Source organism: Pseudopodoces humilis, chromosome 23, assembly GCF_049639895.1.
Source record: "Pseudopodoces humilis isolate 2021_Gansu_Grassland_sample_001 chromosome 23, ASM4963989v1, whole genome shotgun sequence".
Classification (NCBI taxonomy): domain Eukaryota; kingdom Metazoa; phylum Chordata; class Aves; order Passeriformes; family Paridae; genus Pseudopodoces; species Pseudopodoces humilis.
The window spans coordinates 5872658-5896925 of NC_142222.1; the positions used below are offsets into that span (position 1 = coordinate 5872658).

The 24268-nt window shown below is 45.0% G+C and overlaps 1 protein-coding gene across 4 annotated transcripts in view; it reads left to right on the forward strand.

Moving 5' to 3' along the window:
• AP2B1 (adaptor related protein complex 2 subunit beta 1) overlaps positions 1-24268 on the forward strand; it is a 75191-nt gene that overhangs the window by 8245 nt on the left and 42678 nt on the right. For all 4 annotated transcript variants that reach the window (XM_014254992.2, XM_014254994.2, XM_005525834.3 and 1 more), the window contains exons 4-10: positions 27-162; positions 1694-1939; positions 13752-13942; positions 15894-16115; positions 17096-17216; positions 19303-19398; positions 23698-23813. In XM_014254992.2, coding sequence (XP_014110467.1) covers positions 27-162; positions 1694-1939; positions 13752-13942; positions 15894-16115; positions 17096-17216; positions 19303-19398; positions 23698-23813 — 1128 coding nt within the window. The remainder of the gene's footprint in view (positions 1-26; positions 163-1693; positions 1940-13751; positions 13943-15893; positions 16116-17095; positions 17217-19302; positions 19399-23697; positions 23814-24268) is intronic.

A 24268-nucleotide genomic window follows, 5' to 3' on the forward strand; every position in this document is an offset into this window, starting at 1 on the left:
TGCTTATCCTTGTGTTGTGTATCCAGCTCTCTGTTCCCTGATGTTGTCAACTGCATGCAGACTGACAACCTGGAGCTGAAGAAGCTGGTCTACCTGTACCTGATGAACTATGCCAAAAGCCAGCCAGACATGGCCATCATGGCTGTCAACAGCTTTGTGAAGGTAACCTGCTCCCCTGGCACATCAGGAAAGGCTCCAGCACAGTGGCTGCCAGCACATCTCTTTGTCCATCAGCTTTTGGGAGCTTTATCTCTGCTTTGGGGCTGGGCTCATAGAGGAGGGTGCTGAATCCACTAGATCTGGGTCCTTTCTCTCAATTGTTCCTCCTGGTTATTGCAGAGATGACTTCAGCAGCCCTCTAAGTGGCTGTGAGCCACTTACAGAGCTCCAGGGAAAGCTGCTTCTGTTATTTTACCAACTTCTGGTATTGGAAAGCAGACTTTATCTGTTTCATCTTCCAGCCTTTGTAGTATCTGAGACAAGGATATCAAACTTCCTGTTTGAATGTTACAGCTGTGCTCTGTGTGGAAAACCTTTATCTCTGGTGAAACTGAGAGACAGTTCACTGGAAAAACAACAGCCTGATTGCTGGGTTGCCTCTCCTTATCTGGGAAATGTTATTTCAGTCCCATGTTGTGCAAGATAAAACCCAGTGCTTAGAAGAAGTTTGAGACTCCTTTCAGAGTGCTGTAAAATTTGAGACACTGGGGAACAGGATTGGGTTTCAAGTTTCTGTTGTGGTTCTTGAGGCAGAAAGAGGTGAGAAGACCTAAGCTGAGAGGTCTTCTCCTTCTGGCCAGAGAAGATGTCCCTGTCTTCCTCTCTGGAAAGAATATTCTCTATCTTTAAAGTGCAGTTCTGTTAGAATGGACTAACAAAATGATATTTTCCATCTCATGCACTGCAGAGGAAAGCCTGGTGTCCCTTTTGGCAAGTTGAGGGACAGGTGTTAGTGAAGAGCAGGTGTTGATGCTGGTCTGCACAAACTCAGCACTTCCCAGTTCAAGGTGTGGAATGGTAGGATGTGTCACTTCTCTTGCAGGCTTTAAAAGTAGTTTTTCAGCTGCTGGAAATTTGAACAGTGAGAGGTAAATGCTTTTGTGTGTCATTCTGTAGCCATCCTTTTACAGGCTGGTTTTGGAGGAGCTCAGAGATGTAGATGGATTGGATTCATGGAAAACTACGTAGGCTTGGAGTAGGAAATGTTGTATTCCTGTCTGCCTTTTTCCTCTTTAGAAAAGCGCCTCTAGATTAGCCTTTGCTTAGTACTTCATCTGTTGTAACTTAAGGGGTGTTTGTGCTTGGCTTTTAAGAAATAGGCCTTGATGACTGTTGCATTGTGTTAATTGTTGCTTTTTTCCCATTTTATTTCTTGCTCCTTTAAACCAGGAAGGTTGGAAATCAGTAAATTACTTTGTGGTGAGATTTTTGGGTGCTGAGAGCTGCCTCTCCAGCTTAGCTGTTGGATCATGTTGAAAGCAGCTTTGCTGGGAGAATAAAGGGACACCTAGATGACAATTTTACAAGATGGAAGCATCTTGAGACAGTGTAAAATGTTTCTGTGAAGCAGCAAGTGCCCTTTTATCCCTGATCTGAAATAATTACCCGGCTCTTAGCATGTAATCAGGGAGATGCTGCTTAAGAGCAGCCTGGTTCTGGCTGCAGGTGCAGATCTGTTTATGTTCTGGTGCAGGACTGTGAGGACCCAAACCCCCTGATCCGCGCCCTGGCCGTGCGCACCATGGGCTGCATCCGCGTGGATAAAATCACAGAGTACCTGTGCGAGCCCCTGCGCAAGTGTCTGAAGGATGAGGACCCCTACGTGAGGAAAACCGCAGCTGTCTGCGTGGCCAAGCTGCACGACATCAATGCCCAGATGGTGGAGGACCAAGGATTCCTGGATTCCCTGCGTGACCTGATTGCAGACTCCAATCCCATGGTAACGTATTCCCGGCATGTTGCTTGAGTTTGTGTTGTTCGTCAGTCACAAATGTGAAAGGTTCTCCACTGCAGCTGCTGCACTGGGGTGGTTTTGTTGGTTAGAGAACACTTGTTGGCTCAGAAAACAGTAAATATCTTCTGTTATTTGATCTGTTTGGGCTTTTGCCTGTCTTGAATGCTGCAAAAGCGTAACTTCCTGGCCAGGTGAGTCAGAAGAGCAAGTATGTGATGCTGCTGCCTTGGTGACAGCTTGTAGCTCTTATTTTCCTGCAGGCTTTGGCTCTTCTTGGAATAAGAGTTTGGATGAGTTCATTTGCTAGTGCAGATAAATCCACTGGCTTGTAATGAGTGGAGAAAATCAATGCTAATGTTTTTAATAAAGTTAAATGAGTCGTCAGAGGAGAGGTGGAGATCATGACCAAGAATTTCACAGGAGTAAATTACCTACTAAATCAGCATTTAATTATGCTTGATGAAGGGTCCACTTCCAAGCCAGGTGTCTCCTGCTATTATTTTGTGGCTAAAAGGTAATGGCCAAGGAATTGAAGTGCCTCACTGCATCATCCTTTCATTTAATACTGTTTCCTGCTGGAATCCAGGGAGCATACCAACATCATTCTGACCCTTAGCAGGGAAGAAAGCTCAGTTTAAATCAGAGTTTAGGAATGTGCTACTATTTTAGCTCTTTTAGGGAATGGACTCTGGTTAAAGAAATAATCTCACATTATTAAGGCGGGTTTAACAGCTCTTTCTCTGGTGCATGAGTCAAATCACACAATTTCTGTCCTGCTGTAGTCTTTGGGCACCTGAGCTAAACCAAGTACAGGTGATAAGGTGCTGTCCCCTTTAGCAGGAGAGTGAAGGCTGCTGAGTGCTCTTTGTAAGACTTTCTAGAGACAGTAAAACTCGAGGTGTCTGACTGTCACAGGCAGCAGTCTGGTGGTGTCTCTCAGGAGATACAGACACCTCTTTTCTCTGATACCCAGCTCTTTTACAAGTTGCTCTTTTTATCTGCCTCCCTGATTATTTTTTTTTTTATGCCAGGCTTCTGTGTGAATATTGATGACTACTTGAAGGTGCTTTCTTTGTCTAGGCAGCTCTGAGGCCTGTAGAGGAGCACCTGCTGTTCCAATTCAATGTGGAGGGTGTGCCTTGCAGCCTCTGAAGGGACTTGCTTGGGTTTCTTAGTTCCACTTCAGTGCTGGCCCTGGTATTCAGCAGCTCCCAGGCAGCAGTGGAGGTCAGGGACAGAACCTCCTCTTCTCCCAGCCTGGATTCCAACTCTGTTCTGATGAGGTGAAGAGCTCTGGCTGAAAAGATGTGATACTTCAGGAGAAATAACAAGGTCTTGCTTGTCCTCTGTGCTTGTTATCTCTGTGGAACTCAGTGGTTTGGTAAATGAACCATTGGCTGACAGGAGAGCACAGATATGTATTTAAAAAGTGCATTAACTTAATATAGATTTAAATGAATGGAGAGAAGAGGAAAAAAAACCAAAGGGCAATGTATGCTCCACTTGCTAAATAAACCTCCAAAAGTAGCACAGGGCTTCCTAAAAAAACATCAGGAAAATTCATGAGCTCCTTGGTGATAATGAGGGTGGGCTGGGACAGCTCTCCTGAAGCTGTGCAGGGTCAGAGTACCTACTTCATGTTGTACTCACCTGCTCCTTCCAAAACTGAGGAGTCACAGCAGGAAAATGTAGTTTGGAGGAGTGGTGCTGATGAAGGAGAGGCCTGGAGTGTGTTTTCAGATCTGCAGGCTTTGAGAGGATTCTGTAGCTGGTGTTCTCTGTGCTGGTTTGCCAGGTTGTACTGTAGATGGGGTATAATATTGTTGCTTTTTAAGGGTGTATGCAGAGAGATTTTATCAAAGGTGTGAGGCTTTTAGAGCTGATTTAATACAATATTTAGTATTGTTACAATTTTAGTAGAAAAGGACATTCCCTCTAGTTAAGTTGATCCTCTTTGGAATTCGTGCCTTTGGGGCACAGTGGTTCCCTCAAAAGTACAGGAATTATCCACCTCTAATTAAGGTTCATCTTCCTGGTCCAACCATCCACCTCATTGCTGCTTTCTCCATGTGAAACTTCCTGATGACCTTGAATTGTGTTTGCCAGATAAGTTATATTTGTGTGCAAGTTGGTATTTATTAAGGTATTTTTCCTTAGAATGCAGTCCTGCCTGGAAGGTCTCTTTAAGTAAAATGTGTGTATCAGTATTGGCTATCAAAAGAGAGATTGCTGGAAGGAATGGTACAGATGGATTTATTCTGATGGCCTGTTCCTCTGTAAATGGTGCATCTCAATCATTACACCCTGTTAGCCAAGCTCATTCATATTTATATTATAAATGTTTCTCCTCTTTTGATGGCTTGTGGAAATGGGCAACATTAGATACTTAATGAAGCAGAATTTTTGAGATGGGAAATCCACACTTGTTCTCTCTTCTGAGAAATGAGGATTTTGAGCAGAAGCTAAAAAAGGCTGCAGCTGAAAAATTGTCTTCAAGAAGGGTTTTATTATGGCTTTGTAATTGGTTGCCTCTAGCACATGAGCAAACTCTAAGCATTTTAGCTGGGTGTTGGTAGAGGAACATCTTCTGTGGCTCACTAATTGCCTCATAATTGTGCAGAGATCAGGGTGCATATTTCTCTGGGCTCAGATCACCTTCATCATAAGGATGTCTGATTAAGTTGGAGGTGACCTTTGTCAGAAACATTTTGAGGGTTTTTTTTTTTTTCCTTACATTTTTGGATTAATGGCATTATTCTGTGTTAATTAACCAGCAGCCTTTGGGGATGTTCAGGGCATTGAAATCCTGTTGAGGTGCTGTAGGTGCACAGCCAAGCTTCTTTCCCCTTTATCTGTATTTTTTTGGCTGTCAGGATGTGGCCTTAGTTCACATGAAGGGATCTTTTGTGCAGGTGCATCCCCTGGGTGAATTAATTCAAACTTCTCATTGCAGATATATTGATATGTGTGTATCTAGTGAGGCACCAGGTGGGCTGGTGACTTTTGATAGCAGAGTTATCTGAGATGTCTTGTGCAGGCCATGGCCCAAAACCCCTCACAGGGGCATGGTTCAGTTGCCCTGCAGAAGTTTGATTGTGAAGGAGTCTTTAATCTCATTTTACAGAAGGGTCTGAAGTGCCTGTGGCTGCCTTTTGTCAGTTGGGATCCTACTGAAGAGGACTCTTCCATAGAGGGAGCCCTCATTTCTTCCCAGAGCTGTCTCAAGGCAAATCCTTCTTTTTTTCACCCTGCATTTCTGCACGTGAAGCTCAGCAGAAGCAGGACTGGAGGAATATAAAGCTGGGGCCTGGCTGCCTTGGGCTGCTGCCCTTGCTCAGTCCTCAGCACCTGTCTTGCTGTTAACCTGGGTATAATGCAGCTCAGAAGCCTGTTCTCCCACATGTTCTAACAAAAACATGGTTCCAAAATGAGATTTCTGTGCACTCTGTTACTGCAGAGCATTGTTCACACCCAGCAGTAGGTAATAGTGAGGGGAGAGAGGAGTGGCCAAAGGCTCTCTGAGGTTGTGGAAAAACCTTCTTTTATTATTTTTTTCCTGCTGCTGTCTTGTTCTGGCCTTTGTGAATCACATATAATGACTGCTCCTCCTTGGAGCATTGGGAGTGCTGAGCCCAGGAGAGGGAGAGCAGACCACGAGATGGCAGCAGCTGAAAGCAGAATGAAAGCTGACTATCTTTAGACACTTTATTTTGTAACTACTTCCCTCCTGGTTTTTATCCCTCCACTTGCTTTTCTTCAGGAATGTAAATATTAGCAGAAAAACATAAGAGGAAATCCATCTAAAGCCTTACTGTCTTTTAATATTTGAATGGAACAACCTTTCTCTCCAAATATTTTCCATCCTTGACCTTCTAAGGTAACTTTTAACCCATGGAATAGATTCCTTGCCAATCTTTCTGTTATCCACATGGCTTAAGTTAACTGATGTCACCTTCTCCCTGTTATTTTCTAGGTTCTGTTTTTAATTCCTTCCTGTAGCATTTCTCCTTCCTCATGCTGGATCCAAGGTTTTTCAGGTGTGGCTGTTCTGCTGTGTGTTTTTGTGGGCTGCACAGACTTTTTGTGCTGTGTTTTATACCCTCTGCATCACAATTTATTGGGAGAAACACTGTTGTGACTCAGCGCAGAGTAACCTGAGATCACATAACTGATTAGTAAATGCACCAAGTGTGTGGAGTATAATTAAACTCTCTTGTACCTGAGGGGTTTTTGCCTTTAGCATTAACACTAAGAAGGGAATCTGAGATCTGACAGCTGGAGGTGGTGAGGTCCAGCTCGATCTAATCCAAATTCCCTCCAGCAGTATTGAGTTTCCACAGATCACAGATGAGACTGAAAACCTGTAGAGATAAATCAGTGTTCTCCAGTCTCCCCTGCAGCGCTGCAAGGGATGTGGGTTCCTTCTGTGCCAGAACTTCAGAATGGGTGTGTGGGAGCTTCCTGGATGACCCTATGGAGGAAGATTATATTCCTTTTATTTTTCCTACTAGCTAGCAAGCAGAATGTCTCTGAGATGAATGTCCTGAGGAATGAGCCTGTTTAGAAACAAAAGGAACTTTTGTTTCCTGGGCCTGTCCTCCGCAGGAATTTTATCCCTCTCTGTGTAGTAAAGCTGAGAAAAGAACCCCTTTCTGAGAAACTGTTGCTCCCCTAAGTCCCAAAAGGGCTTTGTGGGAGGCAGTCAGGGATGTGGGAATTGTCTTATCCAACAGGGAGTGGAGCACCACCTTCTCCCTGGGTACAGGAGATCACTTGTTCCTCATGGGGACTCTCCCAGCCCTGTGTTTTCCCTCTGCAGCTGGTGTTTTTTCTGGTGGGAGGAGTGAGCTGTCACTGCTGGATGAATTCATGATTCCTGCTCATGAAGGTTGTAAGGATTTGAAAATCCACATCCCAGTATGGAGCTGAATATTGCTGGGCTCTGCAGCCTCTCATCAGCCTGGGGCTGCTCCAGGATACCCTTTCTGTCCTGTGGGCAAAAAATATCCCTCTCCTTTTCAAGCCAAGTACTGCAGATGCAGGCTGGATCTTGAAGTCTTCCAACCATGTCTGAATTGGTCTTGTGTGTGGTTTGGAGTTTTTTTATAATGTTTGTGCTGCAAGTAGAGATAATGTTTCCTTCTGGGAGACACTTGATGGCATTTGTGGGTGGAATTTCTCTTACCCAGTGATGGATATGCTGCAGTGAATGAGGATGTTGCTTGGGGCTGTCCAAGAGTGGTGGTGGCACTTTGGAGCTCTCTAATGGATGCTTCTGCTGTTTACACGAGGCTGCCCAGGAGAAGGAGCAACACTTTTGGTAAACTGTGCAGCCAAAAGCAGCAACGAGCTGGTAAAGAGGTGAGGAGAAGCTATGGAGGAGCCTGTCTGAGCAGTGGCTGTGTTCATGTGTGGTGGGATGCTAGAGAGAGGAAATGTGGGAGATTGCCTGGCGGTGCAGAATCCAGCTGTGTGTGTTGCAGGAGGCAGCAGCAAAGATTGAAAGTAGGGAAAAAGGGAGAGCTGCCACCTGTGATTGGTGGCCCAACTTCTGGTTTCCCACTCTGACCCCCTTGTTCTGCTGGTGAAACCAGCTTTGGCTTTGGAATGAGCTCCTGCAGGGGAATCTCACTTTCTGAGTAGGTATTTCCTACAGGTTGACATCCTAAAGAGGTCTGAGGGAGTTTCAAGCATGCATGTGGGACTTGGGTTTTTGTTTGGTTGGTTTTGGTATGAAGGATACAGGTCTTGAGCATCTTCCCTCAAAGCTGTGCTTTTTCCCTGTGTTTTCAGTACTGGCAGAGAGGCAAGGAGTTTGATAATTTGTGAATTTCCATGGCTCCAGAGTTTGTCTTCCCAGGCCCCTCATTTATAAAGCTTAATTGACAAATTCATCCATCAGAGACTTGTCTCCTTCCAATTACAGCCACCAGTATGTGCCTAATTTCCAAAGCATTAGTCTTGCTGAACAGATCATTCCAGGATCTCTAACATCAATCAGTGTGCTGGGTATCTTGTTGACATGTGTCTACATGTTATTTTCCATTGGAACAGACACTTCTAGCTATTGACAAGCACCATTTGTCAGATAATGTTGTGGTCGTGATCTTTTGTGACTCTGCACCCCCCTTTTTAGGGCTCTGTAAGGAATTTGGTGCTTAGCTGGTGCTTTTTGCTCAGATCAGAGACAGCCCATTTGCCACTGGATGGTGCCAGCGAGAACCTCTGCAAAGAAAATTGCAAAAAATAAAGCAAAACATTTCTGATGTGTGTGGTAGGTACCACACACATCACTGATCCAGACTGGGATCACAGCACAGTGATTTCTGGAAGGAGAATAAAGAGTTGTAGACCCTCTGTGTCTTCCTGTGGAGTTTAATTTCCTGCACTGAGGGCTGTTCTATGCCAAGGAGAAGCCCCTTGTGATGGAGCCATCCCTGAGCAGCTTCTTGCACACCTTCCACAAGAGTTTCAACAGTTGGGGGAAGCTTGTTTTCCTGCCTTACAGCTCACACATCCTGATTTTTGCAAGGATATGAGAGCAGGAGTGATGTTCCAGTCTGCCACAAAGTGCCATTTTTCTGCAGGGAAGTGCAAAACCCAGTTAGGGCAAGCACACCGTGGGAAGTGTAACACTTCACTTTCCTTCCATTGACACCTCCATAAAAATTCAGCCCACTTCCAAAAAGCAAGCCAGGAGGTCTTCCCCACCCAGGCAGTTTTTGGGATGTGACCAGGAGCTGGGAATGTGTGAGTCTCCCAGAGCTTTAATTTGTATCTATACATATAAACAAGCATTAACAGTGTGAGAGGCTCTCTGACTGCATGGCTGAGGCATTTCGTAGAATCATGGAATGACAGAAGGGTTTGGGTTGGAAGGGACCTTAATGTTCAATTTGTTCCACCCCCTGCCATGGTCAGGGACACCTTCCATTATCCCATGTTGCTCCAAGCCCCTTTCAACACTTCCAGGGACAGGAAAGCCACAGCCTCTCTGGGCAACCTAAGCCAGGGTCTCCCCACCCTCACAGGAAATCATTAGTTTTGTAAAGTAAGAAATTTTAATGGTTCCTGGGCTGTTTTTAGGGAAGCAGGGTAAGGAGGGCTTGGAGATATGATGTAAACAGGATGAGGGGTTGTGTTCTCTGGGGAGCACCTGTTATAGGGGCACACAGCGTGGTCATAAAAATGAGCGGCCCTGTGAAACCCATCCATGGATGCTCTGAATCTCCCATCTGGGAGTCTGTGCTTAATGACACGGATGTACCCTGCAGGTACAGAGTGCTCTTTGAAATGTCAGCACCTCTGCATTCTCAGAAACATCTCCTGGAGCCTGGCTCCCTGGAGGAGAGCTCCCTGGAGGGCAGGAGTCTCCAGCTGGGGAGGGAACATTTCCTTCCCTCAGCATCTTCTCCGAGCCTCTTCATTTTTCCTCCTCTTCTTAATTTTCACTTCACTTCAACAGCATGGCGAGCCAGAGGTTCCTGTTTCAAGCAGCAGAACGTTGTATTTCATTAACTCCATTACACACTTGGTTTAATTTCCAATTAGCTTGGGATGCTAGGGAAATAATCTGATTGCTTCGACTGGTTGGCGTTCTGGATGTGCCGAGCTTCCCTCCTGTCCCCCCAGCCCCTGCAAAGCTTTTCCGTGTGGGCTGCCAGGCAGACACACAGGTTTTCACCCACCCCCTTCCCTCCCTGGTGCTGTTTTATGCCATTTGCTCTGAGCTGAAGGTTTGAGCTGCCAGAAGGAATCACTTGGAAATCGCAGTGCTCCTACCTCTGCAGCTTCCCGCGAGGTTGGGTCTGGTCTCTCTGGCTGCAGAGGGAGTTTGTCTGGAGGTGGATTTAAAACTGTTGGGCTCTTGTTAAAGCTGTGAGGTAGCTCTAAGCATAGAGGTTTGGGCTTGTTGTTTTGTTTTTTTTGTTTTTTTTTTTTTTAATAAGAGCCTGGGAGATTTTGGTTATCCTCATCCCAGTGACTCTTCTCCAAGAGCCTAAATTTATTGGGAAATTCCAGCCAAAAGAAGGTTTATTGTCATTCGGCTCATCTGCTCCAAAGGGATGTTGCTGTGGCTGCATTTGAATAATGTCATCGTGTTCCCAGGGTGAACTGATTTACATCAGCAAGCCAGGGACCTGTTACTGTTATTAATTATTATTAATTCTCCAATCTGCTCTGCATTTTTTATTTTCTGGGGGATTTTTTAAGCAGATCACCATTTGGTAGCTATTAGCTTAAAGTTGGTATTCTTAATTGTGAGTCAAATGAGGCATTTTGCTGTGGATTTAACTTGGAATTTCAAACTTTAAAAGATTTTCCTGTTCATTAGCTTTTTAGACTCACATATCTGTGGCTACTGGGTTGACTTCCGTTTTTTTCATTGTTTTTGAGACCTCAAGACTACACCACTTGCTAGTTCTATGTACTTTAAGTCTGCTTCTTCCAATCTATGGGATAAATTATACAACTGGTTGGTTTTTTATCAAAATAAATATGGGGCATATTTTGAAAAGCAGAGAATTCTTTGTTTTGTAAAGAAACTTGGGGATTTTTCTTCCATCAGCCTGTGAAACGTGTCTAGTTCCTTAGTCCTATACCATTTGTAATGCTTTAGCTTACTTTTATGTCACTTTTGATTGCCCAGAAATTCCATCATTTTTTATTTTAAAGAGAAAGTAACTTCTTGTAACTTATCACTTTATTCTTGCTGTTTAATGTAGTTGGACTTCATGATTTTGTGTTGGTGTGTTAAGGAAGAAATGTCAGTTAAGCTGAAGACTTAAGGTTCAGCTTTGATATTGCAGATTAATTTTTTTCTTTTGGCCAAAACCCATCTTTCTAAATATTTCCAGTGGCACTTCCATGAGTTCCAAAGCACACACTGGATTAGCAGGTGATGTAATACAGGAATTGGTATTGAATGGTTCTTTATGGACTTTTTGCCATACCTGAGTGATAACTCTTGGTGGGGGATGCTCCAGTCCTTGACCTGACCCCTCACTTGGTGGGAGCAGTTGGCAGAGCAGGAGCTGTGTGCTGGAATTGTGCAGTGCTGGCTTGTGCTGCTCCACGTTCCTGTTCCTGACTGTGGCAGTGCCAGGGAAGAGGTGAGTGTGTGCTCCAGCCAGTGTTTGTGTTGGACTGTTTCCTGGGAGCTGTTTGCCTTTCAGCTCTGCTGGGGCTGTGTGAAAAGCCTTGAAGATGCTGATTTTTGTTGGCATAGCACAACACCATAACACATCAATATGTTCAGTGCAAATCGCCAGCAAGTCCTTTTTTTTTAATAAATATTGCTTAAAGTTTGAATTTATTCCCCACCCTTTCACTTATCCCCTTTTGCCTCATTTATGTCCTTGGCACTGTGGTGCTTGAGGTGGGGACCAGCTTTAATTGTGGACTGTGGATTGCAGATCCAAAAGCTGCTCCAGATGTTTGACAACCCCTCCCAGTCCTTTTTCTAACACCCAAGGAGACCACAGCCCATGTTCCTAAGTCCATCTGGCCTTCTGCCACTTCCTCATGGATGCTTTGAATGGAATTGTGAGTGGATTGCCACGTGGTGTCCCATCCTCACCTTTGAACTGGACATTTGCATTTTTGCTGACATGCACCCAAAGGATCCTGAGAGCAGCAGCTCATTCACAGTTTGGTCTCTGGGTAGGAGCTGCTGTTCTCCCCCCAGGGAAACAGCATCTCTGTCCATCCTTTTCCCATGGCAAACACAGGGATAGACTCCATGGACCCTGCAAGGAAGGAAACATAACCACAGCTGCTTGGACTTGTACTTGCCCCAGGGTTTAGGATATCCTGGAAGTGCCCAAAAACATCTGAATATGGCACCTGGGGACATGATTTAGTGGTGGGCTTGGCAGGACTGGGTTAATGGTTGGACTCAATGATTTTGGAGTCCTTCTCCAGTCTCAGTTCTATTCTGAAATTCTCTATTAGTTGCTAATTTATCAGTTACTACAGCAAGGTGCCTGACAGTGTGAGTGCATTTGCCAGAGCTCCTGTCCCTCAGTACAGCTGACAGATCCCTTTCTCTGATGCTTTGGCTCTGTAAATTTTTTTGTCAATTCAATTTTTTTCCCCCAAAGTAGTTTCATTTTATAAGTGCTTTTTCATAAGGATTTTGAACTTTTCAGTGGCTTTTGTGATTTGTCTTCACTAGTAAACTTTAAAAATACAATGATATTAAAAATCTTTCACTTCAGTTTTATGCTGTGTCACATTAACCATTCAAGAATTAGGCAAATTAAATAATGAGGAGAATAAGTAGCCTATCTTAATAAGTTCCTCATTAAAACTGTACAAGAAGACAGCAGCACTGATTGCTAATGGTTTTGGTGACAGAAGGCTCATTCAACTAATGAAATTCATAAAATCTTGGATCAAAATCCTATCTCTGACCTCTAGGTGTGAAATGCAGAACAATCAACATTACTGGGCCTGTGCAATGACTTTGGAATATATTGGTTTAATGACAAGCAGGGATGGGAACAAGGCAGGGAAAGTTCTGCTTGTGCTGTTCTTGTTTCCATTGTATTGCATCAAAAGCATCTTTAGCCATCCAAACAATCAGATGATTTTAGATAAGGTGGTTTTTTTTGCCTTAATCTCATAGAAAATAACACTATAAATCTTCATTTGAACAGGTATTTGCTGGGGGGAGTTGGGCTGGACATGATGTACATTGTAAAATGTCCTGAAAATGCCTTTTCATAGGGGATTTCAGATTTGTGTGTCAAACTCAGCTTAAATCTCTTTTCCTGTTAGTTAAACAAATAAGACTTTAGTCTCATCTGCAGATTTTCTATTTTGTCTCTATATTCTACAGCTCTTCTATTTAAAAAAAAAACCTTCCTGTTTTTTTGAGTCTGTTGGAATAACTGTTGAATCTGAGTTTGGAACTAAGAATTAGAAATTTATGCTGCACTCCCACTTCTGTTTGAGTCAAGCTGAACCCTGGACCTCTCTGTGTTTCCTTTCATCTGTGCTTAGAAAAGAGAAGACCTTATATAGTCCTAAATGCAGCAAAAATATTTTCAGGGATGTTGTGCTGGACTTTTTGCTTTACCATGGCTCCACGAAGCCAAAGGATGTTCTGGAGACTAAAATTGAAATACAGGTTATTAACAATTTAGCAGGGGTTGCCCATTTTAAGGAAGTTGTTTGTTCTCAAACTGTGTGACCTGCCAGTGCTACTGCAGAGCTGGAGGCTGCCAGGCACCTGCCAGCTCATTTTTGGGTCACTGTTAAGCCTTGTGCCATGGGGAAATTGGCAAGAGGCACACATTCCTGAATAAATAGGGTAACTGGTGGTTTGGGCACCTTGACTGTAAAGCTGAGCATCCCCTGGACCTGGATGTGGAGGCTGTAGGGAGGCAGGGTGGTGGTGGATGCCATCTCCAGCTCCTTCCACAGCAAAGTCTCTTGTGATGTCCTTGTCCTGGTTCCTCGTTCCTCCCAGTGAAGCTGTGGGCTCTGCAGGTTGGTTGTGAGGTTGTGAGGCTGCATCCCAGAAGGCTCAGATAACTGATGTGGCAGCTGAAAGAGCTCCAGTTTGCTCCAGCACCGGATCAATCCCTGCCAACCACAGCTGCTTGGACTTGTACTTGCCCCAGAGTTTAGGATATCCTGAAAGTGCCAAAAAACATCTGAATATGGTACCTGGGGACATGATTTAGTGGTGGGTTTGGCAGGATTGGGTTAATGGTTGAACTCAATGATTTTGTGGAGTTCTTCTCCAGTCTCAGTTCCATCTGCTAACAGGGAACTCTTCTTCCCACAGGTGGTAGCGAACGCCGTGGCCGCCCTGTCGGAGATCAGCGAGTCCCACCCCAACAGCAACCTGCTGGATCTGAACCCTCAGAACATCAACAAGCTGCTGACAGCTTTAAATGAGTGCACAGAGTGGGGGCAGATCTTCATCCTGGACTGTCTGTCCAACTACAACCCCAAGGATGACCGGGAAGCTCAGAGGTGCGGTGGCTTTTTGGTGGCACTTGGGGCCTGCTGGGGGTGTTACAGCTCTGAAAGGACTTCTGGTAACAGGGCACTGTGGCAGCACAAATAAGACTTGATAAACTAGATTTAAAAACAAAGCTACTTTTGGTAGTTGGGGCTGATGCTGGAAACCTGCTCCTTTCCCTCTGCAGAACCATTTTTCTGTTTATCTTTTTTTTAGCTTTCTTAAAATTCTGTTTAAAAGGCTGGTTCTTGTGGGAACTGGCACTACTAAGAAGGGATCAGCCCAAGACCAAACCTGTAACAGAGGAAACACTGTTTGGAGGATTTTCTGGTTTAAAGCAGAACTTTCCTATTTGGTTTTGCTGCTTTGAGAGGCAAGAAGCCTTCATAGGTTTGTGGGTTTCCAAAGTACTACAGGTCTGGGACTGAAATATTTTCCTAACTGAAAACTAGTCTGTGATATGATAGAAGTGAAAATAAAGGTAAGAAAATATTTTTCTTATTGCTCCAAATTCACCTTTGTGCTTTTACCTTTAACTGCAATGACTGAACCTAAATAGAAAGACTTTAGGGTTTGGGTAGTGGGCTGTTAGTTTGTGCACTTCAAGCTTCTTCCTCATCTGTCTCCAGAATCACAAAAAGCCAGATTGTGTTCTCAAGAAAACAAGGATTCAGCCAGAAAAGTAACTTGGAACAGGGAGACTCTGAGATGATGTATTTAATGCAGCTGATGTGGGGATGGAGGGGGAGGAAGCATCACAAGCCCACATGCAAAATCCTGGCCAGGCCATTTGGAATTTGATGGGTTTCTTCATTGACTCTGTTTTTGAGGCACAAAATGCGCTGTTTCTAAGAAACCTGCCAGTAGTCTTGCTGGGTTGTTTTTTTGTTTTTTCCCCTTGTGATCTGTTTCTGTGCTAGAAACCTGCAGAGATCTCCAGGGTGTGAGGCCCATGTTTTCCCAGCCCTGTCAGAGGGAGCACTTGGTGTGAACACCTGTGGGCACGTCCCAGTTCCTCAGCTGCAGTTCCTCTGAAAAGCTGTTTATCCAACTGAAGGGGCAGGAACTCCTTTTGCTCCTTTGTGTAGAGTTTATCTCCTGGAGTCTGCCTTCCTTCAGACAGCACTGGGAAAGCCACCCCTCCTTTCCAGCAAGGCTGCTGTGTCACTCCCCTGTGCATGGGGAAACTGAGGCACAGAGAGAGGAGGCAGCTGGGACATGCAGGTAGCTGGGGGTGACCCAGCCCTTACCTGGATTTCTCTGCTCTTCACTGAGCTGTGCTGCTTCCCTTCCAGCATGGCTGAAAGTAAATCCTGCAGGGAAGGAAACTTCAGAAGGCACAGATGGGAATAAGATTGTTCTGGGTTAGCAATACACAGGAGGGAGTGGGAAGAAACTTGACAGATGCTGTAAGAAAGACCATATGAACCCGAACTTCCTTTCTTTTTGGGATGGGCTGTTTAGGATGCTGTTTGATTACAGGATCCATTATGGTGAAGCTGAGCTTTGGGAGGCTATTTAGGTCACTCTTTCCTTGTGTATTCAGAGGAACAGAAATCTTTTTCTGTTGAAATGACAGCAATCCCCCAAGCGAGCCAGAAGTGTGTATCACCTCTGAATGGCTATATGGAGGCTAAAGTGTTTTTCCAGTAGCTGTTTTTTGTTAAAGTTATGTTTGTAAGTGACAGACAAGACCACACAAATGGAGAATACCACCAGGAAAAAGCAGGAAGTGTGGAATAGCTCCTGAGCTGACTGTGGCAGGAGAGAAGTGAGAGAAGTCCCTGTTTGCTTCCTGCTGCGTTCAGGAAAACAGGACTTTGCTAATTCATTGTGAACAAAACCAAATCCAAACAGTGTCTGAGAAGCTGTCTTCAGCTATGTGCCGTGTCCTAAATTTAAATTTGAAATGTTTGGCACCCTGCAATCCCTTTGAACCCTTTCTTGTGCCTGTGTCCCCAGCATCTGTGAGCGAGTGACCCCCCGGCTGTCTCACGCCAACTCTGCAGTGGTGCTGTCAGCAGTGAAGGTCCTGATGAAGTTCCTGGAGCTCCTTCCCAAGGACTCTGACTATTACAACATGCTGCTGAAGAAACTTGCCCCTCCTCTGGTGACCCTGCTGTCTGGAGAGCCTGAAGTTCAGTATGTTGCCCTGAGGAACATCAACTTGATAGTGCAGAAGAGGTAAAGGCTCAGGGGGTGTTATTTCTGTGTTGTCGAAAGCCATTTGGTTGTCTCAGACCTTCAGATGATTGCCACATGCACAGATTTTATTTTAATCCAGTCTCAATCCCTTGAGAGCCAGGTTAAACAGTCTCATGACTCTGGTAGCCTGAACTGATTTCCTTTACAGCATACTTGTTTCATGCAGTATTTCTTTACCTGCCTCTCTTCACCTTCTCTTTATTAGTAGTCAGAATTGCCCTGTATAAATCAAAATGGCAAATAGGAACAGTTCATAGTGACCTCACTGTGCCTGTGTTACTCTGTTCAGCACAGAAGCACCAGGCTGGTGACAGTGGCTTGGGGTTTTTCCCACCTGTTTGCTCCAACATTCCTGTTTCATTGCTGCTGATCCTTGCTGGAAAGGTGGCATAGCTTGGATAGCACTTTGTGATTATATTAGGGCAGAGTTACTGTGCACTGGCATCTTGCAAGTGAAAGTGGAAATGAATTTGTAGGTTTTGCATTGAGATAAGGATGTTATTCTTTCACTGAAAATATTGTTGTTCACTGCCTGTCATGGTTGGTTCAGCAGGTCAAGTAGAGGACGTGGAGATGTGGCCATAGAAAGACTTGAATTATGCATTTTTGTATCTAAATAATCTTTTTATCCAGACTTCTTTCTTCAAATTGGTGTTTTCACATCCTAGGCATAAAATCAGAGTCAGAGAATGGTTGGGGTTGAAAAGGACTTTAAAGATCATCCAGTTCCAACCTCCTCTGTAGGTTTCACTTTCCAAATTACTGAGAGCCCTGTCCATCCTGGTCTTGAACACTTTCAGGGATGGGAGTCCATGATCTCCCTGGTCTACCAGGGCAAAACGACACTATTCTGTTTCTCAGTGGATATTTGGGCAGATTTTTAAAGAAAAGATGCCTTTTGTTACAATAGTTTGGGTTTTTTACCACCTTTGAGTGACACAACATTATGTTTCCTGCAGGCCTGAGATCCTGAAGCAGGAGATTAAAGTGTTCTTTGTGAAGTACAACGACCCCATCTATGTCAAACTGGAGAAACTGGACATCATGATCCGCCTGGCCTCCCAAGCAAACATTGCCCAGGTCAGCTGGGGCACTCCTGCTGTGCTCTGGGAGGGGAAAACCCTCCCCTGGTCCTTGTGTGAGCGTGTTTGCAGCTACTCCTGGAGTTATCCTGGCTTTCAGGCATCACTGTGCCTGGTAGAGTGCTGTGTACAGTTCTTTAATGGGAGGTGGTGGAGTTTCCCCCATAATTTAAATGTTAATAGCGTGGCATGGATGCATCGTGACCGTGAGGTGGATCTTGTTTCACAGATGACAATTCCAGGAGGAGAACTCGTGGCTCCTGTCAAATGAGTCACTGCCAGAGCTCAGGTTGGAATGAGAGGCTTGTTTCAAATGAGAGGGGTGTGCCTGTAAAGGGAGGCATTCAGAAAGGCCAAACATTATTGAAGTGTGAATTTCAAGTTAGTAAAATTGTTAAAATGCTTGCACAGGCACTCTTCGGAGCTAAAAAAATCCTGCTTTTGCTTAACTTGCTTCCAGAGTGGAAATAGCACAGAGCTGAAGCTGAACTGAATTGAGATTTGCTTTACAGTGTAGATTCTTCTTGTATTTGGTGTTGGTTTAATGCAGATCCTTTTCTTGGAGGAGGTGTTCTCAAGTGCATCCCTGGTCATGAGGCCTAACACTAATGCAGAATGATTAATGCCTCTGGTTAGTGCTATTATTGTCCTATCCTAATTGTCACAGAGCAATTTCATTTAATGTGACATTTTGAAGCAGCTCCTTCAGCTCTCTCCTGATGGTTTTTGGAACTGAGCAAGGTAATTCATGCCCTTTTTGTGCTGGGGGCATGGAAAATATTTTAAAAATCAGTTTCTGTGAGAACATACTCAGAATTTTCTCTTTACTCTCGGTAGGCTCCACACCAATTTGAATTTATAATGTTCCAATAATATGTGCTGTTTGCATGAAAGGCAGCGGTGTCTGGAGGGCAGTTTGAGATCTGTAGACTAATGAATGAATCTCTCCTGCTTCTGAGGAGACATTCATAAAACAACACAAGCTTTAGCAGGAATATGTCCTGGAATGAGACCTGAGAGCAGCTTCCACCCACATCCTCCTGTGCTGCTGCTGGAGATTCTCCATCCCCGTGCCCATCCTGGACCAAGGCACCAGGATGGTTCCAGCCCAGTCCTCGGGCAGTGTTTGGGAAGCATCAGCTGCTCCAAGTGCTGAGCAACGTAGATCATCCAAGGAAATAATAAAACTTCAAAACACAGATGTCCTGTCTCCTCCTTGCAGATTTATCTGTCTGCAGTCTGGCCCTTCATGGCCTCTTTATCTTGTCATTCTTCTGAGCAATTTGCTTGGATGAGAGATTTTTCCAAGGACTGTCTGGCTTTGTGCTGCTCCTCTCTCCCTCACCATCCATTTGTGACATCACGATTAAATCCCTGATATCATGTTTGGCATGAGAAACTGAAATAAATTGAGCTTCTGAGGGAATATAAATTACATATGGTCTTTTCTTGAAATAATTTTTTGTAAGCTAAGTGATTTAAGACAAAGCTTTTTGGTTAAAGGTCTGTAAGATCCCAGCTGATCCCAGGCTTAGCCCTTCATCGGTTTCAATTAGCAAAAACACTGAGACAAAATAATAAATCTTAGTTTTTCAAGGGGAAGTATCTTCATGCTGTTATTAATCTGTGTATAGATGTTCCAGAGTGTCCTCAGATCTCCTCTGCATCTTCTGTTTGGATTCACCAGGGATCCAAAGGTTCATCTCAGCACAGAAAAGGAGAGATCAGAAATGGTTGTCGAGAGCTTTGCATGCAGCAAATGTCTTTTCAGTGTAGGAAGGGGTAGAAACCTTTAAATTTGGCAGGGCTGATTTTTCCCCAGCTCTTGTTCAGAGGGATTGAAAATAATCAAGACCAGGCCACCTTCTGACTCTGTCCAGCCTACACCAGTTTGGATTACACACCAGTGTAAGCAGACCAGTGGGCTTCGGAGGGTGAGGCTGATGGCAGAGTTTGGCTGGGTGTGTGTGGTAGCTGTGAAAGAATATCCTGCTCATCTCCTGGTGTCCAGGCAGCATCAGCTATGAGGGTGGGCTGGTCTCTGAGTATCCCCAGGGGCTGACAGTGGTGTGGTGTCCCCACAGGTCCTGGCAGAGCTGAAGGAATACGCCACCGAGGTGGACGTCGACTTCGTGCGCAAGGCCGTGCGAGCCATCGGCCGCTGTGCCATCAAGGTGGAGGCAAGTATCTCATCCTGGAGGTTCTCTGTGGTTCCCTGTCTTCAGAAACAATGATGGGCTTTGCCAGCTCGTTTCCATGTTGCTGGAATTTCAGTGGTGGCCCTCAAGTGGCCTGGTTTTGGGCAGAGCACCACTGAGCAGGGCGTGAGCTGTGAGGACATCACAGGAAGGTGGGGTGCTCCTCTCATCTTGCAGGCAGAGCAAGGCACATCATTCATCCTTGATGGAATATTTTACTCCATTTGCTTTAGTGGAATAATGACCACTTGTCCATCCAACTCCTTTAATAGCTGTGGCCTGACCTTTTGAAGGGGGAAGAAGGAGGGATTGTACAGAGAAACTCAGTGTTATGAAGCATTTTGTGTCATCCCTCCCCTCCATTTCAGCAAAACAGAACACAGAGGCAGAGAATTGCAGAGATTTGGGGCACTTAAATGCAATTTATACAAACAGAGTGACTCTACTTACGTAAATCCATATAACTTGTGGCTTCATTTGGAGTGTGCTCTCTTTTGCCTCAATGCTTATGCAAACAAGTTCCCAGGAACCTTTGCAGCTATCCAAAACAAGTCTGAAATGTCCTCTGCCATCCACCTTAAGTGCTCATAATAGAATATTGTTTTTTTTAGTGATATCTCTGTTAATTTCCCTGTAAGTGAATCTGAAACGCCTGTCAGAAGCTCAGAAATCCTGTGAAGAGAGGGAAGATTTATGCTGTGGTGTTGGTACTTTTCAGTAAACTGATGACTGAGTGCAAAATGTCACGTAAAGTGCTCTAATTTCAGCTGAGCTCATTTAGCTTTTGCTCAAGTGTGTTCCCATGAGCATTGCCTGACAGCAGATTTAAATAATAACCTAATCATGCCTAGCTTAGCGTGGTGTCAGTGCACAGGATTCTCTTGTTTCAGCTAAACTACTGCAAGCCTGTGCACAGAGGACACCAACTTCTGTCCTCTGGAGGGAATCAACTGCCCCTTTGTGCAGCTCTCCCTTCCTTCCTTCAGCTCTCAAAGGTTTGTCACTGCCAGGGGCTTTATTTGAAGTGTGGTGCCATGGGGCAGGGGCTGCTGCTTCTGTTTCATGTCTGCAGCTCAGAATACCAGAGCACTCTTTCCATGCTGCATCCAGGCAGGAGCCTTTGTGGATGGAGCCACAGCAGTGACGTTAGGAAACCCTCCTGAGCATGGAAAAGGGCCACAGGGATGTTTAAAAGGAGCTGGTGACAGCCCTTTCTGCAGCAGTGCTGTGCTGGAGGGTGGGAATTCCTTTCAGTTTTCAGCAGGGACTTTCCCACTAGGATTTGGCCCTGTGTCTGTCCTAGCTGCACATGGAGGGTGGTGTGTTCCTGCAGCATCAGGGTGTTTTTAGAACATCAGGGTGTTTTTACCCTTTTCTGCCCTCTTCCCCTGCATTTTTCGCCATCCCTGATACCACAACAGTCAAATTTGATAAGCAAAGGATTAGTAATAATGACCCAGTGACCCTCTAATTGTAATTGTGCCTCTCCATTAGTCATTTCAACCTTCATCTTAGCACTGCTCCATTGGAGATGCTGCTGAGCAAGTTTCCTGCTCTGACAAGACCCGGATTTAAAGAGGGGAAATACTGAACAAGTCATCACAGTGTCCTCATCCCTAGGTTAATCCCTGTCCCCAGTGCATCTGTGTTTACTAAAGGCTGTTTACACTGTGAGTTGTGACTGATGGGAAGGCATCCTCAGGACAGCCATCACTGTCCAAGTTCCCAAAGCTCAGAAATCTGCTTTTTTACACAGGACACAGCCAGTGAGAGCTGTTGATGAATGAGGATTCACAGAGCACCTCAGCTCTGCCTTCAGGGATCCTATCTTTTGTCTAATTGTCACTCCTGGGAGAGTGAGACAGAAATACATTTGTCTGCTGAGAGGTGCACTACAAAGCAAATGTGGTTTTCCCTTTGCTCCTAGATTTTGCCCAGGTTTGAGCAGTCACATTGTTTTGGGGGATGTCAAAACATCATTTCACATGGATAGGGCTGGATTATTGATAGCTGAGCTGAGAGTTAAATTGGGTTTATCTACAGCAAGCTCTGGTGTAGCTACACTTACCTGCCTTGTGAATTGGTTTGCTCCAGTGGCAGCATCACAAGAAACCATCATGTCATGCTTTGACTGTAAGGAAAACAAGCACCACTCCTGTGGGAAAAGGAAATGAAGTGGATGCAGTAAAGACAGGAATTCCTCTGGAGCAAAGGAGAAGCAGAAGGAGCCATCTTGCAGGGATATTTGTCTCGTTTCCAAGAGACTCTGCCAGCAGCCTGGTTCTTAGAAATCATTGAGGCTTATGGCTGAGTGTGATATGTGCTACTTCAGTAATCTTGTGGGCTTTCATTTGGTTTCTGCAGAAAAACAAAGAAATTTTGACTTTGGTTGCTTGTCCTTCCTCACTCCAACTTGAAAGCTGTTAGAGCTGCAGCACACTTTCATCAGTTTGCAGCGTTCTGCTGTCCCCAAGGATGTCCACCTTCAAAAGGAAGTGTTTACAAGGGATGGGGTGAGCTGAGATCAGTTTTGTTAGAGGGACTGCTCTTCTGGGCATGTGCCCACCACTGCTCACTTTCCAAGGGACTCTTTGGCTAAAAATCATTGCTGTGTATTTCAAAGTGGATGTTGTGCTTTTCCTGGAAAAAAAAATCATGCTTCAAAGTGTCTAAAGAGAAGAAAACTAAACTTTAATTTGCTTTTCTTTGAATTGTACAGCTCTTAAAGCTCTGTTAGTTGTAGGCTCTGACAGGGCTGCACTGCTTGTTGCCAGCAGTGACTGGTGCTGTCGATTCTGTGGAATGGGTGTGGGACAGATTTACCCCCATCATGTCACTTGTTAAAATATCAGAGGAAAGTTATTGAGATGGAGAGGTGAAATCTGAAGCTCTGAAGCATCTCTCTTGCAAGGAGCAGGAGGGATCAGAGCAGGACCTGATCAGGTTGCCATTCATTGCCCCTGTAGTGCCATAGTACCCATAAAGCTGAGCTAAGGAGCGAGAGGCATCATAAAAAAAATATTACACCAATCACCTGCTTTTATGTGATGCCTCTCTTCACTCTGACACCAATTATACTGGATTTTTTTTCTGTTTGGTGTGAATTTCAGGGGAGAGTCTTATGACTTACTGCCAGTTTGCAAAGACAGAGAAAGTGCTGGTTTGTGGTGTCTCCTCCCTTGGCTGATCCTCATGTCAGCTTGTTTGTGCTGACAGGCCCTGTGTGAGATACGCACGAGGGCAGGAAATTGCCAGAAGGTTTTAGTCTCTGACCCAAATTCTTGAGGTTTGTCCTTGAGATTTTTTGCCCATTGTCAAAGAACCGATTCCTGTGACTAAAATGCCATTTCACTCCTCCTCCTGCCCAGCCTTTAAGTGCTCTGTAAGCTGAGGGAGCTGTTAACTCACTGAAATTGAAAAATCCACCTACATTGCTGTTGTTTGTGCCCTACAGTGTTGTCTCCAGCCTGAATCCTTTATGAGTGCTCCGAAGGCAGCGTCAGGAGCAGTCTGCTTCCCACATTAATCACCAGCTGTGTAATGAGGCTTCATGTGTGCTCTGCTAATAACCAAATCACTGCCTTTATTTGCGACTCTCTGCTGCTGAAGTTGGTTGCTCCTGTGATGTCCTGCCTCGCTGTGCTGTTTGGGAATAGACCTCCCTGAATTATCTGCCTCTAACTCCTGGTTCCTGGAACGTGACAGTGTCCAGTCCTTGTTATCTTACAGTGCCTGTAAATTGAACTAATTAATGTGAAAGCTGCATTAGGAGCACAGCTGAGTTTCTATTTTTAGCTGTACATTTCACATGTTGTTAGTGACCTCACTCCAAAAATACTGAACCTGTTGCTGCTGGGAGCAGCAAGTTGCTGTTTCCTCCTGCCTTCTGGCTTTGCTAGATACTTTTCCTGCAGTTTCCCAGCTCTGATTGCCTGGCATGGGAAGCCCCAGAGAGCTCATTCAGTGGTCTGTTCACCCCCAGGGTGGTTCAAATAGCAGTGTAGGTGATGTTCTCAAGGTCTTTCATGTGGTGACCCAACTTTCTACTGGCACAGCTGCTTCTCTTACTTTCTACAGGAGCTGGAGCCAGCTGGTGTCCCCACTGTAACAAACAACCTGTTGTTACCCTGTACTTCATTTCTGGGCAGGGTTCTTAGCTCTTGTCCTCGTGTTGTCCCTCTCTGGGCCTTTTCTCATGCACATGCCGTGTTCCTCAGTGTGTGCTGAAGGAGCAGGGGTGTTTCTTCAGCTTTTTAAATGGTGTTTTTCTGCTCTCTCTAGCAATCTGCAGAGCGCTGTGTGAGCACACTGCTGGACCTCATCCAGACCAAGGTCAACTACGTGGTGCAGGAGGCCATCGTGGTCATCAGGGACATCTTCCGCAAGTACCCCAACAAGTGCGTGGAAGTAGCCTCAGGTGTTTTTGGAAGCACTTGGCTGCCATCATCAGAATAGAGCAGAACTCAGCTCACCAGGGCTCTGAAGCAAAGCTGGAAGCAGTGATCCCACTCCTAGTTTGGAAGGATTCAGTTCTTGGCTCTAGATGAGGTGTCAGCCTGGATTGTTATTAGTTTGAATTGAAAGGTTTTCCTTCCCCACCAATCTGTATTGAAGCCTGGATCAAAAGCCAGTAAAGCTCTTGCAGGGGATGCCAGAAAGAAAATTTGGCCAAGTTTATAGCATCTGGCTTTTCTGGTTTTGCTAATCTCCTCTAGAAATCCATGAAGTGTGCAAGTCCCCTCATACAGGCCATGAAAGTTCATGGCTCCCGTGGTCTGAGATCCAGTCAGTTTGTGCAGAACAAAGCACTGCTGGCTTTTCCCACCGAGTATTCTCTCTGGCTTGGGCAGAA